Below are 13,767 nucleotides of genomic sequence, written 5' to 3'. Positions count from 1 at the left end.
ACTTTAGATAAAGCCGTTCTAGATATCTCTAAGAAGGACTTTACTATCGGCTTAACCTATATTAGCGTCTCGCGGGTACGTAGTCTAGACGATATTATATTCGAAGCACCTTTTAACTTCTATAACCGCTTTAAGACAGTTAAAGTACTACCTATAGTAGTAACTTAATATGCCGACCTAGTCCGTCGTCGCTTATAACGCTTACTTCTAGAAGGGCTTGTTCTTTCTTCTACGCTACTACGTCCTAATACTAAGCTAGTTAATTCGATAACTAACTTAGCTGCTTATACTAAGTAGCAGCGCGATAGGCTCGATGCCTAGCGAGCTAAGCAGGTAGGTTAAGATAAGGCTCGTAAGAAGCAAGAGATGTTATAGTACTTAAAGGATCTATAGTCTATTAATCGTATAGAGTAGCTTCGAGCCTAACTTTAGGCTAATCCGCGCTTGCTATATAAGATTACTGCTCTTATATAGCGCTGTATACGCGCTCCTCTAGAAGCTTATAACTTCCGCTATCCCCTCGCTAAGGGCAGTGTTAACGCTAAGCTAGTACAAGGATTAGTTAGCTAGTTCGAAGCTCTCTATCCGCAATATGCTCCTCCGCCACTGCAGACAGCACTTCTAATAAGAATTCTAGCATTTTTTTTTTAAAAAAAAAAAAAATCCAACGCTAACCAAAAGAAAGATCTTCCGGCCTAATCTGAATGAAGCATTACAAAAGGGGACGAGGCCGACGAATCTTAAGAACTCAGCAGGATCCAGTCAGTCAGTCAGTCTCTCTCTCTCTGATAAAAAAAAAGGTAACGGGCAGACAGGAAGCATAATAGTGAGAAAGAGAAAGAAAGACACCCTTCATCCCTCAAGAAGAGGAGCCTTGAGCCTTGTTTCAGAAGAAGAAGAAGAAGAAAGAATCTCAAAATCCCAAGCAGCAAAGGACAAAAATTTTCGAATGAAGATCACCAGAAGAACTCCGTCCGATTCGAAGAAAACTTTCAGTAAAGGACGATGAAAAACTCAACCTCAATGGCATTAGGAAGTCGAAATGCTTGACTGTTGCTGCTAGACCACCACTTCAGCGCATCATACCTGACATACCGCATCTCATACGGGGAAATCACGAAATATGAATTTCAGCAAGAAAATAAAATCAATCACAGTGGTTCGTGGTTCACAAAATACGACGCTATGTTCGATGCCCAAAATGCATATCTCAAACAACAAAAAATTCAAAGTAAGTTGCGTTTACGCTACATGCATTTCTCTTACTTCCTTCCATCCGTATAAACACTTTCACTTTTGCCACTCTCAACTGCTCGTCTCCCATTCAACCCAATCCCGTCCGACAACTCTCCAAACTTTCACCTCTCCAGACCTGAGATCACCAAGTCTGAATTTCTCACTCCTGACCTTAGACTTTGAACGACCTTGCTCCCAAGCACGGATCGCTCGTCTCGTACCGTCCCACTCCTCCACAACGGCGACGTGCAGAGGGCCGTATTCGTCCCTGTATTTATGCTTCATGGCGCCATGGGTGCCTTCGAAGCGCGCATTTCTTAGCGTCACGATATCCCCAGGACGGATCTCGTCGAATTGCTGAGTAGAAGCGTTCGCGAGGTTGGCATAGACGACAGCGCCGTACGCCTTGTTGCCGATGGGTAGGAGGGCAGCAGGATTGGCCTTGATTAGGTCGGCTGGGAGTGAAGCAGGCGTACCATCGCCTACCGTGGTGTCCTTCTTACTGTGGCCAAGAGAATTGACGGCTTCGGAGATGTTGCGTCCAAACTGGTTCCAGTAGGCCTCGAGCTGATCCTGTCTGAGCTTTGGTGGCGGAGGTCTGTGCTGCTGCTCAAGCTGGACATCTGCAGGATTACTTGCGTCATAACGCGCAGTGATTATCGTCTGGCTGTAGTCCAAGTACAAAATGTAGATTTCCTTTGATACCGTGGAGCGCCCGCCACGTTTTGATGTTGTCGACTCCTCAGACTCGGAAAGAATGTCCACACCATTTCTGCTTTGTAAGCTAGGTGGCAGTGCCTTAGCGGCTGCCCACCAGGTAGTGTTCTCAGCCAAGTCAACGTCTTGAGCCATTTGGCCATTATCGCCCGATGGCCGCGGTTGGTCCATAGAGCGTCGAGTAGTGTTCGATCTGTGCACGTCCAGGGATTGCCTTGGTGGCGCTCGTGACGCAGTGTCGGTAGGCGGCGGGGCAGGCACTGCTCGTGCAGGCTGATCCATCGACTTGCGAGGAGGCGATGTGGCATACAGGTCGTCAGCAGAGCTTTCACGACGCTCGGGCCCTCGAGGCGGCATCGGAGCAGCGCTTGGGACAGGTGGCGGCGCACCCCGCTGCTGTCCAGGCTCATATCGGTATGGATCATACTCATCCCCATCAAGCGCACCAACAGAGTCAGGTATAGGACGGCTAGGAGGCACAGGAGGAGCAGCTCTAGGCGCGTCCATTGAAGGACGCGATTTTGGTGGTGCTTGAGAGGGTGGCGGCGGAGGGACAGCTCTTGGAGCAGTGGGTGAGCTGAGATCGTCTGCCGTGATGCTGCCATCATAACTGTCATCCCGAATGTGTGCTTTCAAGGCGTCCTTGTGTTTCGCGCTTGAAGCAATATCAGTGTCGTAGTCGCCTTCATAGTCACTCTCGCCGCGCTCATCGCCTTCCTGCTGAAGAGCTGTAACAGCCCTGCTTGGCCCTTGAGATGGTGGCGGAGGAGGCGCCGGTCGGGGGGAGGTTAAAGGGCTGCAAGCAGGCACTGGAGGAGGCGGTCGGCTGGCCCTCTTGTCCGATGTGGCAGACTGCGGCTCACCAATGCCAAAGTACGAAGCGCGTCTGTTCTCCGGCGACTGAGGTGCCGCAGATCCAGGCACGGGCGGAGCGCCAGCTGTGTTTGTGCGGATAGGCAGGGGGGTTGTGTTTTCGGCGCCACTCGTTTCAGCCGCTGTGTTTGGAGCAAGAATTGACATCTCGTCGTCAGACTCTGAGCCTGGCCCGGGCGATTGAGGGGCAGCAAGAGGCGGCGGCTGTGGCACAGGACGCGATTCTGGCGCCGTTGCTCGAGGCGTAGGTAAAGCGCTTGTGTTGGGCATTGGAGGTGGCACTCCTCGTTCCTGCGATGGGCGTGAATCTGGAAAGCAGGTCAGCATGAGTTTCAGATGCAGCAGAGTAACAAATTGTGCAGATGAGATGCTCGTTGGACAAAAATGACCTACGACTCTTGCTGAGCGCCGAACTCATAGACATTTGCGCAGCGCCATCTTCGGAAGATAGCGATAGTCCACGGAAATGGTGTCCCGAGTGCAAGCACTGCAGCTGATTGTCGAGACACGTTGTACGCTTCGAAGCAACAGACCTGCGACGAATCTTACCTTTCGGTACCGGAGGAGGGACAGCGCGGTCTTCTTGAGTCGCTTTGCGTGATGGCGGCGCTATTGCTTCTTCAGCGCCCTCTTCAGCAGCTTGATTTCGATCTGCGAGGCTCGATTCTGGGCTGGTAACCCGTTGCAGACCAGGCACTGGAATCATCGGAAACCTTTGCGCCGGCTGAGGTGGCGACAATGGTGCTTCGTCCTCGCTAGGCTTCTTCTCTTTGCGCTTTTTGGGCATGCCGGCGCCTGGCAAAGGCATGCCTCCCGGTGGGCCGAACATGCCAGCCATGCCCATGCCGCCGCTCATCTTAGCCATACGCTCTCGTAGCTCCATACGACGACGAGTCTCCTCGTCCATAGAGTCCTCTTCATCGTCATCGTCGCCGACCTCAGTGGTATCCTCTTCGTCCCCAACGTCTGCCTCTTTCTTTGGAGGATGCACAGCTGACGCAGCTCGTTGTGGAGGAAGCGGCGCATGCTTCTCGTCGCTGTCCTCTGGTCCAATGGTGCCGGTGTCATCTTCCGTGGTCTCGCCTGCTGCAGACTGATCGGCCTCGTTACCGTCGCTCACTAATTCGGAATCAGGCATTGCAGGTATGGGAGACATTGGGATGGATGGCTTGCGCTGCTGAGATGATGGAAGGCGTGCACGATCTCGAGGCATATCCAAAGACTGGCGCTCAGTGTCAGCACTGCGCTCTCTTGTCAAATCCTCTACCTCGGCTTCCTCTTCCGCAGCATGTTCGGATGACTCTGAGGGCTTCCTCGGCGGGGGAGCCTTCTTCTCCTTCTTCGCGCCTTGCCGTGCTGCTTGCTCCATTTGTTGCTGCTGTAATCTTGCGATGCGCTCCTTCAAAGTTTGCGGCTTCTGCGCATGCTCGTCTTGCTCTTGTTGCTCCGAAGAAGCTGCAGTCAAGCCGGCTGCCTCTGCTGCAGCACGATCGTCATCTTGTCTCTGCCTAATCTCTGGGTCTTCCTCTCTTATGTAGGGCTTGTGTACGGGTTCGGCAGGCTTCGGAGGCGGGACATACGAGTTGGCCATTGGAGGAGGAGCCACAAAAGGCTTTTTGATAAAGCCAGCACCAGCAACTGGCTTAGGGCCTCCAGGCACTATGGGAGCAGCAGCTGGCTGGTTAAAGGCAGCAATGCGATCGCGGAAGGCATTGGACTTGGCCGCGACAGGCGGAGGTGCTTTCTTAGAAGGAGTCTCCTTCACTGGCGGGGCCTGCGGCTGCGGTTTGGAGGCAGCCGGAGGCGCTGGCAGCTCATCTTCATCGTCCGACTCTTGTGCAGCGGCTACCGGAGGCTCTGGCACAGGCACAGGCGCAGCTGCTGGTACGGGAGCGGCCTCCTGCTTAGGCCGTGATGGTCTGGTCGGGCGAGTTGGCACGGGTGGCTCATATTTCTCGACGAATTCGCGCGGGAAAATGCCCGACTTGCTTGCTCCCGAGGCATCCGCATATGTCCCTTCTAACCAATTGTCGTCGACTTCCTCAGTGACATCTATGACTTGGCCTCCGGGAAAGCCAAGATCGTCGTCTTCCTTTGCCTCAAAGTCATACAGCGCTTTCACCTTGAACAACGCCGCCATGGTATCGCGTCCCTCTTCAAGGACTGCCTAGAGGAGGGAGAAGCTGCAGCAATGGCAGGCGGACGCTAAGAGGAGGGTGCGGTGGTGGTGGTAGTGGTGGTGATGGTGGGGACTGGGCGGGATTGACGCAATGTCCGCGTGTCGTTTCAAGTGGCCTGGCCTGGCCTGGGCTGGCTCTGAAGCAATGAGCTCAGGTGCGCATGCGTATGCGTGTGCTTATGCGTATGCGCTGGCTCCGAGACGTCCGCAGGCAGAAATGGAGGCAGTCCAGGCGAGGTGGATGTAGTGTGATATGAGTAGATGCAATGCAGGCAGGCCGAAACAACAAAACAAGGACACGCAGAGCAGAGCTGGGCTGAATGGCAGTCGGGGAATAGGTCGACGAACTACCTGAGGCATACGCGATCATACGCTATGACGGATGACGGAGCTCGAACGGGGGGCGCAGCGCGGCACGGCACGGACCGAGAGTGGCTGTGAAAGCTGGTCTGTGCTCGCATGCACATGCACATGCACGTGCGAGCGGCGTCCCAACGTCCATCTCAATCCCCAAAGAGAACTTGATCAGCAACAACACACATCATGGAGATCATGGCCTCGCGTTCAACACGGCCAGTCAAGTCCATCCTCAAACAGCCCACGAAAAAGCCACCCGTGCTGTCCGATGAGCAGAAGGCGCAGGCAGAAAAGGATCGACGGAATTTGAATATCGCCCTTGCCCATGCCCACAGAATACAGCGTCAAAAAGACGCAGAGTCACATATCTTGAGCTCGATCACATTTCTCATCGATCTTCCGGCGGCCTCCGCCTTCACGAGCAAGGACGCCGCCGCATTCGTTCAGCATGTGCGTCTCTTTCAGCCTTCCGACTTTGACAGCCTCGTCGAAGAGCGCCGCATCGATGGCAAATGTGGGTACACGTTGTGTCGGAATAAGCCGCGCATCCACACCATGGGCACCAGCGCAGAGTGGAAGCTGAAGAGGGGCATGAGCGATTACTGCAGTAATGAGTGCGCCAAGAAAAATCTCTTCGTCAGGACTCAGCTCAGTGAGGTTCCTGCCTGGGAGCGTGCGCCTGAGCAGCAACCAGAAATTCAACTGCACGCAGACGACAGCCCTCCAGATGATGACACTGCTGTGAGGCGGGCGAATCGAGCTGCTCGTGTTGATGCGTGGCGGCAGAAGGTTGCGGATGAAAAGGAATTGGCTGCGGAGAGAGGAGAAACTACTACGTCCTTCCGGCCAAAGCAAGTCATGGCCGACGGCATAGTCGAGAAGCGACCATCAAAGAAGCCTCCACGCGCTCCAGACTCCGATGAAATCGAACGCATGGCTGGCGCAATTGAAGGATTCACGCCAAGACCGCTTGGGAAGAACCCATGGAGCACGACCAAGGCACTCACAGATGAAGACCATGAAGACGATGACGACGATAACGACGACTGAATGACTGGTATTTGCATCTTTTCAAGCATTACTCGCGAGATACCAACAAACCGCATTGAGAACGGTGTCATAGCAAGGAATCCCAATTTGTAAAAACATCATGCCGCCGTCGGGGAAATCACGACCCGTCGAGTTGACAATGCCTTCTTCGCGAACACCTCATGTGCTCATTGAACTTCAGGAAGCGTGCTCTTCACATTGTCCGTGATTGCCCAGCGTGCCATTTGGTGAAAAGTAGGCACCAAGGATGAGCTACATTAAGCCCACTCGAGTACCGAACGACGATTGCCAAGCCGAGGGCCTCAAGTACACGAATTGCTTCACTCGCGAAATTGTGAAACGGGTGAGGTGAATCGAATCGATCATCGGGTAGGACAGAGCAACAGAGTCGCGCTGTGAGAACAATCATCATCCAACCCTTCAAACGGACTTTAGACGTATGAGAGCAATAATGAGGACCTCGTAAGACACATGGAGCAATTGAAGCGGACTGAACAGCACAGAGAAGTAGAATTGCTTAACGCTCGACGAACTTTTTAGAAATGGCAGAATCACTTCGTGCCCCCAGCCACCGCCCAGCAAGCAGATGCAAAACCCCATCCTGCGAACCAAACCATGGCTGACCAAATCCCCAATTTCAAGGGTCAGCCTGCTCCCACCCCTCCGCCTGGTCGTCCTCATGCCCATTCGGATACAACTGCGCAATCCTCGCGATATCCCCCTCGCTGATGCGACAACTGCTATAATCATATTTCCGCGTCTCGGGATCAACCGTGATAGAAGCTGGAAGAATCTCTTTATATTTCGCTTTCCCAGCCTCATCACGATACTGTCGCCGAATCCACGCCAATTGAGGGAACTTGACTTTTTCCGGTTGTTCGGAAAGACGTTTCTCGCCGCGGTAAGATGGATACATCACTGAAAGAAATTAGTAAGTGTTGGTTGGATCAAGGAGAAAGGGCAGAACTTGCTGATCGAATTCCAATCGAGGTCCTGCGACCAGACGTTTGCGCCGAGGACGTGTGCGGGTTTTGGAATCAGAGCTGTCGCGCTGAACCCGTAGCGGCGGGCCACGGCGAGGTCTCCACATCTGTGATCTGGTCAGCTTACCTCGCTCTGCAGAACTCTGCCTCTTCGCTTACGCTTTCTCGAATGTATCGCCCTCTTCATACGCCTCCGGATCTCGATCTGCAATCCTGTGATGCACAGAATCCGCATCTTCAAGCATACCACAACTCCACCGAAACCCCTCCTTCGCAGCATCTGGTCTCTGATGTTCATGATCAAGTCCTGGAATCTGTGTCAGCCCACCAAATCCACATATACCCCCAAAAAGGCATATATATATCTCTCTCTCTTACCAGCAACATGTCCCAACTCATGCGCAATCCTAAAAACCCCAGTATTTAGCCACATCCACCCACACCTCTATCAATCAATCAATCAATGAATACATACCCACAAACATCCCAACTCCGACTAAACCCCATTTTCTCCTCATCCCTCCTCACCCCCAAAATATGATAAACAAATCTCCCCTCCTCATTCCTCTCCCTCTCCTGACTCTCCACATACGTATGTCCCTGCGTCGCCGCCGTCTTCCCATATTCATCATCCGTCACATCGACAATCGCAAGGACATCCCAATGCGTGCGTTTACTGCAAATGCAATGCCATTCGTCGGCTCCGCAATCGGGTTCGATGGTTAGGGTGGAAACTGCTGATGCCTGAGTTGGAGGGTTAGGAAAATTTCGTGGAGACGAGGGTGCGTGTTCTTACCGGGGCCCAGAGTTGGACTGCGTCGCGGATCAGGTCGTGGAGGGTTTTGTAGGAGGCTTCGTCTTCGAAGCAGAAGCGGATCGGGGTGGAGCCGGCGTCATCGACGGCGGGCCATGGACCGGGGAGGAGTTGGGTGTCTTCGCGGAGGTGGTCGACGCTGTACCAGCGTTTCTTTGTAAGGGTCGAGGTGGTATTTGAGCTGTGGTGGTGTGGTAGCTCGCAGGCGTATGCCAGTGAGAGGAGGGCGAGGAGGAGGAAGAGTGCCAACGACATGGCTGCTTGTATAGTGGTATACTGTATGTGTACTGGTATACAAGTGTCCTTGGGTCTGTGTCCAAGGTATGTGCGTCGAAGGTGTGTGTGTCTATTGTTTGGTCGTAATGCTCGAGGCGAGGCATGATATAGGTGTGCTCGTGCGCATTCATGCGAGACTGTCACATGCAGCAGCACATGCAGTACCTGCACATGAACAGAATGTGAGGCTGACTACTAGTCGGCAATGAAGTGAAGGCATACTGAGGCTCAATGCGAGTCTTGTTTGAAGTTATCTGATCTGCTTGTGAGGAATGGTATAGACAATCCGTGAGCTCCTTGTCGTCTTTATAAGTCAACATCCCACGATACCTTTCACTTTGCTTGCTAGGACAAGCCAATAGAGTTCCAAAGTAGCATCTCGAGGGTTCGCTCATTACAGGACAAGGCTTTCATGGTCTGGGGCGTCCTCCATGAGTCTCCTGAGTACATTGAACCAATTCTTCGAGTTTGACCTTGCAATTGATATCTCTATCCACAGACTTTCGTATCAGTCCTAAACCGCGTGGCCACGAGTAAACTTCAAAGCGGATCGCGCTTTGTGCGAGCGAGTACATGTACTCTGAACTTCTCACTCAAGTTCCGAAAGCATCTCATCTTCTCCAAGCAGCTAATCCAGATGTCCAGTCAAAAGCGAGTTTAACTTTTCGTGCGAGTGAGTTCTCTTCCGCGAGCTTTTTCATCCCAATGCTAATCCAGGCTGACAGGCGAGTAGGTACAGAGCGAATAGAGTTCTGCATATCTTTGGCTTGTGCATCTAACCAAGGAGACGGGGACGAGCGATCGAATGGGTTGTTATGCTTGAAATTGTAGCAGTAGGAGGGATAATAGCGCTCACGTTGCATTCTGATGATAGCGCCGCCATTTTAGCCGTGGTCCTAGATGAAGCTCCTGATGAGGACGTGTCTGCTGTACTGTACTGCAGTAGCTCGGAAAAGGGTTCGGTTCAGCGCGAGTTCATTGATCCAAGTAAGGTGCCTCCAAGAACTTCCCGACACTTCTTAGAAAGCCAACTGAGCTCCACTTGCCTCTTGGTCTGCTCCTGGCGCCATTCAATTATGTACCACCCTTGTAGACACTAATCTGACAATTGCCTGAGCGTCTTGATTCGCTGCGAAATAAGGAGTCAGAGAGGATCTTAATTCTGAGTGAGTGAATGTACGAGAATGCGCACCTCGCATGCCGAACACACACAGCGTTCCATCGTCACGCATCTCCTCCCTTCATACGGGTATGCTCTTGATACCACAGACAGACGTATCTGAAGCGTAGAGTTCGAAAGTGATTCCACCCCAACGCAATCAAACTTCCTCTATCTACCACAGTTGAACGGGATACAACCGCTTGATTCCCTCGATATCGCCCACACTAATTCTGATCGCGCTCCACGGCCCAGTATGATCAATGGGATCCTGCTGTTCCCTACCCGGAACGATCTCCCAAATATTTTCAGGATCCGTCATTGAGAATCCCAGCAGGAGAGCCTTATGCAGGTCGGTCTCCAGCAGGTTCTGAAAGGATGAGTAAATCATGATGGAAGTGTCTGGGAATATGCGTCAATATTGTTGTCTGTGATTGATATTGGGAAGTCTGGCTGGACTTGCAGTCAAATTCTCTCGATCCCATTCTTGCTCCAATCATCTCGTTATCCCAGCCTGGTTCGGGTAGGTAATGCCTTGAGCTGGCACGATAGCGTAGCGCAGTCATGAAGTCGTAACATCTGGTTTGACCTGAGCAATTTGTACGCGTTGTGCATGGGGAGTTGATACTTACATGTCTTCGACTGTGTCCCCGTCTTGGTACATGGGCTGCCGCTTCTCAGCAATCATCTGTTGCCACTGAGATCTTGTCAATATACCTACGGCCAAAACCGTGTAAGCATACTCACCAGTGGATATTCGATGTGATGATGACAATTGAATTCTACATATTTCGCTGCGTCCGCTCTCTGATGTTCGTGTTGGAGCCCGAACTGGTGTCCTGCAGTGAATCAGTATGCATACATCACAAATAGACAAGATGTCTTACCAAGCTCGTGAGCAAGATGTTTCTGAGGATTATTAGTATACTCTTGCTCAGTAATACATTTGTGACATTGTGCCTGACTCACAGCCATGTACAGACCAAAAGTGGGATCACAATGAATCTCGTTGCCGTATGCAGAGCCTTTCGGTCGAGTCGGAACATATCCGATTCTGCTCGCGAAACAGGTGCCATCATTGCGGGTATTGACGCGGAGAATATCGGCAGGCACCTGGGACTCGTCGTCACAGACAGGAATGGCTGGTTCGTCACCGTAAGGTTTCACTTCAAGCGTTGACACTTTGAATGCTGGCTCCTAGAGCTTGATGGCTTCTTCCATGTGCTCCCCGAGGGCCAACCAGGCTTCGGCGGTCGCGACTGTCGAGCTCACGTTAGTCCTACTCTGGACATGAAGATGTACCAAGGTCCTCTTACAGCAGTATCGCACCACCGTTGTGTCCACTTGTCCTGGAGGCCACAGCGGCCAGGGAGCACCGGTTTGTGGCAGTCTCGCGTAGTTAGACACCGCCCACCATCGTTTCTCATTGTTGGAGCCCTGGTCTGGTTCTTCCAATGGAGGACAGGCTGTTGCAAGCGCCGCGAGTGCTAGCAGCAAGAGAGCTGTCGCAAGCCGATGGAGGCCCATGCTGCGGTCTGTCCGCGGATTGGTCGGCAAGGGTTACTTGTCATATGTTGAGTTCATCCTGAGCTTGATATGGGTAAAGGTATATGTCCGAGGTTGAGTGTCGAGGTTCAGTGCAATCATCGCGATCGAGACATGTCCAAACCTTGTTCGTGGTTCAGCAAAGTGAAGCTTTCGGAGACTCATATGAGGTCAAATGTAAGTTGCAAATCAGGCTAACCGCACTCACGTAGCTGGGCATGTGATCGAAATCAAGTGAGCATTGTGCTATTTGACCGCTCAGAAGTGAATTCGTGAGTACCCCAAGGGTTCATAGGGAAGTAGTGAGGTCGCGGAAAGCTCGGGTGGTCAATAACCAGTCCCTGTGATAGCATTATATCAATTACAGTGGTATCCATACACAGTAGAAGGAGCATGGTCCAGGTCATTCTCGACCAAAGCCGAGTATCATCTTCACCTACCACGCTGAACGCCAACCAAATGCATATTTTGGTCTGCCTATCTGTTCGGCCGCCATGAACAGCAATCAATGCATAATTATGGTATCATCTCGTCACTTCGAAGCAGACGAGTTCGCAGCACTTTCTCGCTTCCGCCGCCGACGTTCTCGAGCAGAAGCCCTTAGAGCATCCTGTGTTATGTACTCGGAAGGCAATTCGAATTCCTTCTCCTCCATTTCGGGAAGCGGAAGGCCAAAAGCAGTCACGTTGCGGCCATGTCGCGTCTTGCTGAGAGCAGCGTCGCGGAGATGAGGCTTGGCATAGAAGCTGGTGATCGGAAGTTCGGGACTGGGAGGCGCAGGCGGCAGCATCAGCTTGATGGGAGCAGGTGTAGCAGGAGTGGCGGAATGGGATGTCGACGCGTAGCCTGAGGCATGCGCACGATCTTTTCCTTTGCCGCTGGCCTTGGGTCGGAGAGCATTCACGGTCTCTTGCTGAAGCTGTCTTGCAGCAGAGGCATTGAGGTCGCTGCTAGGGGGCTCAACGCTTCCTTCTGTGGTATTGCCCTCCTCGTCTTCAGCATCCTTGGCAGCCTGGGCGGCCTCCTTCACGAGACGCAACTTCTTTTCCTGGTCCTTCCACTGTTTGAACTTGTCGACCAACGCTTGCACCTCAGCGATGAAATAATCTCGCTTTGGCTCGTACTTTTTCGCTTCCGTCTCGGTGACTCCAGTAATGCCAAGCACGCGTAGCCAGTCGTGACCCAGCAGTCCATCAAGGAGTCGGTCCAACTGCACCTTCTCATGCATAGCACGCTCGCGCTCAATGTTCCTCAGCTGCTTCTCCTTCCGCTCGGCTCGCTTGTGGGACTTGAGGAAGTAGTCGTCGGTGAGGGGATCTTGTGGATTGTCGGGTAGATTGTTGGACACGAAGTCTAGGTTCAGACTGGGGCTGCCATTGAACTGGGTGGACAAGCTCCGTTGCGGCGTGGCAGGTGGACCAGCAGCGCCATTAACAGACGGCTTCCGCGCGTGCGAAGAAGCTTTGCTCGACTTTGCAGGCGACGAGTCTTCCTTCTTGGCATCGTCTGTGATGTACAACAGCGTGTCTGTGGTCACGAAATCCTGCTCTTTGGGCACATCGAATATGATGTCCTCATAATGGGGAAAGTAGACGGCCAACTCGCTCTTCAGCCTCGGGCCCTCATCGCGACTTCTCAAAGACCTTTTCTCCTCCTGCTTCTGCTGCGGCTGCACTGTCGCGGGCGTGGAGGGCTGGGGTGGCGGGGCGGGACTGTTGCTGGGTCGGGGTGGTGCTGCTCCTGCTACTGCTTGTGCTCGCTCGGGCTTACGAGACGGACGCAGCAGCTCGTCTTCGTCAGCGACCAGGGTGCGGCGGACACCATTCACCGTTTGCTGCAATCGGCCGTGTGGTTCTCGCCGTACGATCTTGGTCGGCGGTTCCAGCTGCGTGCTGGCCAGGAACGCGTCGAGGGTGCTCTGTTTGCCGGATGGGTGACTGTGAGTCTGGCTCAGCTTTCGCCGCTTTGCAGGCGGTTGGCCTCCGATGTCATCTTCCCCCAGCATCCCATCGCTGCTATCGCTGTTCGGGACCTCGCGTTCTCGGGCGGGGGATGCTACGTTGGGGGCATGGCGGTGATGCGTGCCGTCGTCGCGTGGTGACGGGGGGTGGGCGGTGCGTCGTTGATGCCGGTGCTGGTGCTGGTGCTTTGCCGTCTCGGCCGACGCGCTTGTCGTGGGCGCAAAATATTGGCCTGCGGGCGCTCGCACAACGCCATTTGTCGACGTCGCTGGCATTGCCGGCGAGAAAGATCATATTGCGACGGCGTTTTCGCGCTTCGTTGGTCGCTGTCAGGCGGGCCCGAGCACACCAACGATGTGGAAGTTCACTGCATGCTTTCCCTCTGCGACCGTTCAGGCTTGGTTTGGTCCTCCCTGCGCAAGCAAAGGTCCGATCGATAGAATATTTGCCAGCATGCACACAATCAATTCCACTGCACCCACTTTTGACGTTCACCACCTTCAAAGAATGCATTGCCGACAACGACACGCGTGACTAAGCGATTTGGTTGCCAACCGCCAATGCATCCGTGTACGGGGCTTCTATCTCCAATATCCTATGCCTTTTCCCTCCCTCCC

The 13,767-nt window shown here is 53.2% G+C and overlaps 5 protein-coding genes across 5 annotated transcripts; 1 reads left to right on the top strand and 4 right to left on the bottom strand.

Annotated features, from left to right (window-relative positions):
* Positions 1–1,305: 1,305 nt before the first annotated feature.
* Positions 1,306–4,966, bottom strand: MYCFIDRAFT_63930 (uncharacterized protein; the record flags this gene model as incomplete). The annotated part of the gene is made up of 2 exons (XM_007931592.1): positions 1,306–3,134; positions 3,376–4,966. 2 exons carry the CDS (start codon positions 4,964–4,966, stop codon positions 1,306–1,308), a joined length of 3,420 nt encoding a protein of 1,139 aa, XP_007929783.1.
* A 27-nt stretch (positions 4,967–4,993) lies between these two features.
* On the bottom strand, positions 4,994–5,507 carry MYCFIDRAFT_178036 (uncharacterized protein; the record flags this gene model as incomplete). Its single annotated transcript, XM_007931974.1, has 4 exons — positions 4,994–5,181; positions 5,209–5,321; positions 5,357–5,459; positions 5,483–5,507. The coding sequence occupies 4 exons, from the start codon at positions 5,505–5,507 to the stop codon at positions 4,994–4,996; spliced, it is 429 nt and encodes a 142-aa protein (XP_007930165.1).
* Positions 5,508–5,548: 41 nt separating this feature from the next.
* MYCFIDRAFT_208795 (uncharacterized protein) lies at positions 5,549–6,503 on the top strand (the record flags this gene model as incomplete). Its single annotated transcript, XM_007931973.1, has 1 exon — positions 5,549–6,503. One exon carries the CDS (start codon positions 5,549–5,551, stop codon positions 6,410–6,412), a length of 864 nt encoding a protein of 287 aa, XP_007930164.1. The 3' UTR covers positions 6,413–6,503.
* An 824-nt stretch (positions 6,504–7,327) lies between these two features.
* MYCFIDRAFT_79480 (uncharacterized protein) lies at positions 7,328–8,464 on the bottom strand (the record flags this gene model as incomplete). The annotated part of the gene is made up of 5 exons (XM_007931972.1): positions 7,328–7,502; positions 7,555–7,702; positions 7,774–7,802; positions 7,871–8,139; positions 8,192–8,464. The coding sequence occupies 5 exons, from the start codon at positions 8,462–8,464 to the stop codon at positions 7,328–7,330; spliced, it is 894 nt and encodes a 297-aa protein (XP_007930163.1).
* A 1,355-nt stretch (positions 8,465–9,819) lies between these two features.
* On the bottom strand, positions 9,820–13,425 carry MYCFIDRAFT_79481 (uncharacterized protein; the record flags this gene model as incomplete). The annotated part of the gene is made up of 5 exons (XM_007931971.1): positions 9,820–10,046; positions 10,532–10,553; positions 10,614–10,757; positions 11,711–11,714; positions 11,738–13,425. 5 exons carry the CDS (start codon positions 13,423–13,425, stop codon positions 9,820–9,822), a joined length of 2,085 nt encoding a protein of 694 aa, XP_007930162.1.
* Between the last annotated feature and the right edge of the window lie 342 nt (positions 13,426–13,767).

This window comes from Pseudocercospora fijiensis, assembly GCF_000340215.1.
Source record: "Pseudocercospora fijiensis CIRAD86 unplaced genomic scaffold MYCFIscaffold_8, whole genome shotgun sequence".
Taxonomy (NCBI): Eukaryota; Fungi; Ascomycota; class Dothideomycetes; order Mycosphaerellales; family Mycosphaerellaceae; genus Pseudocercospora; species Pseudocercospora fijiensis.
This window is presented reverse-complemented; position numbering and strand designations above follow the sequence as displayed.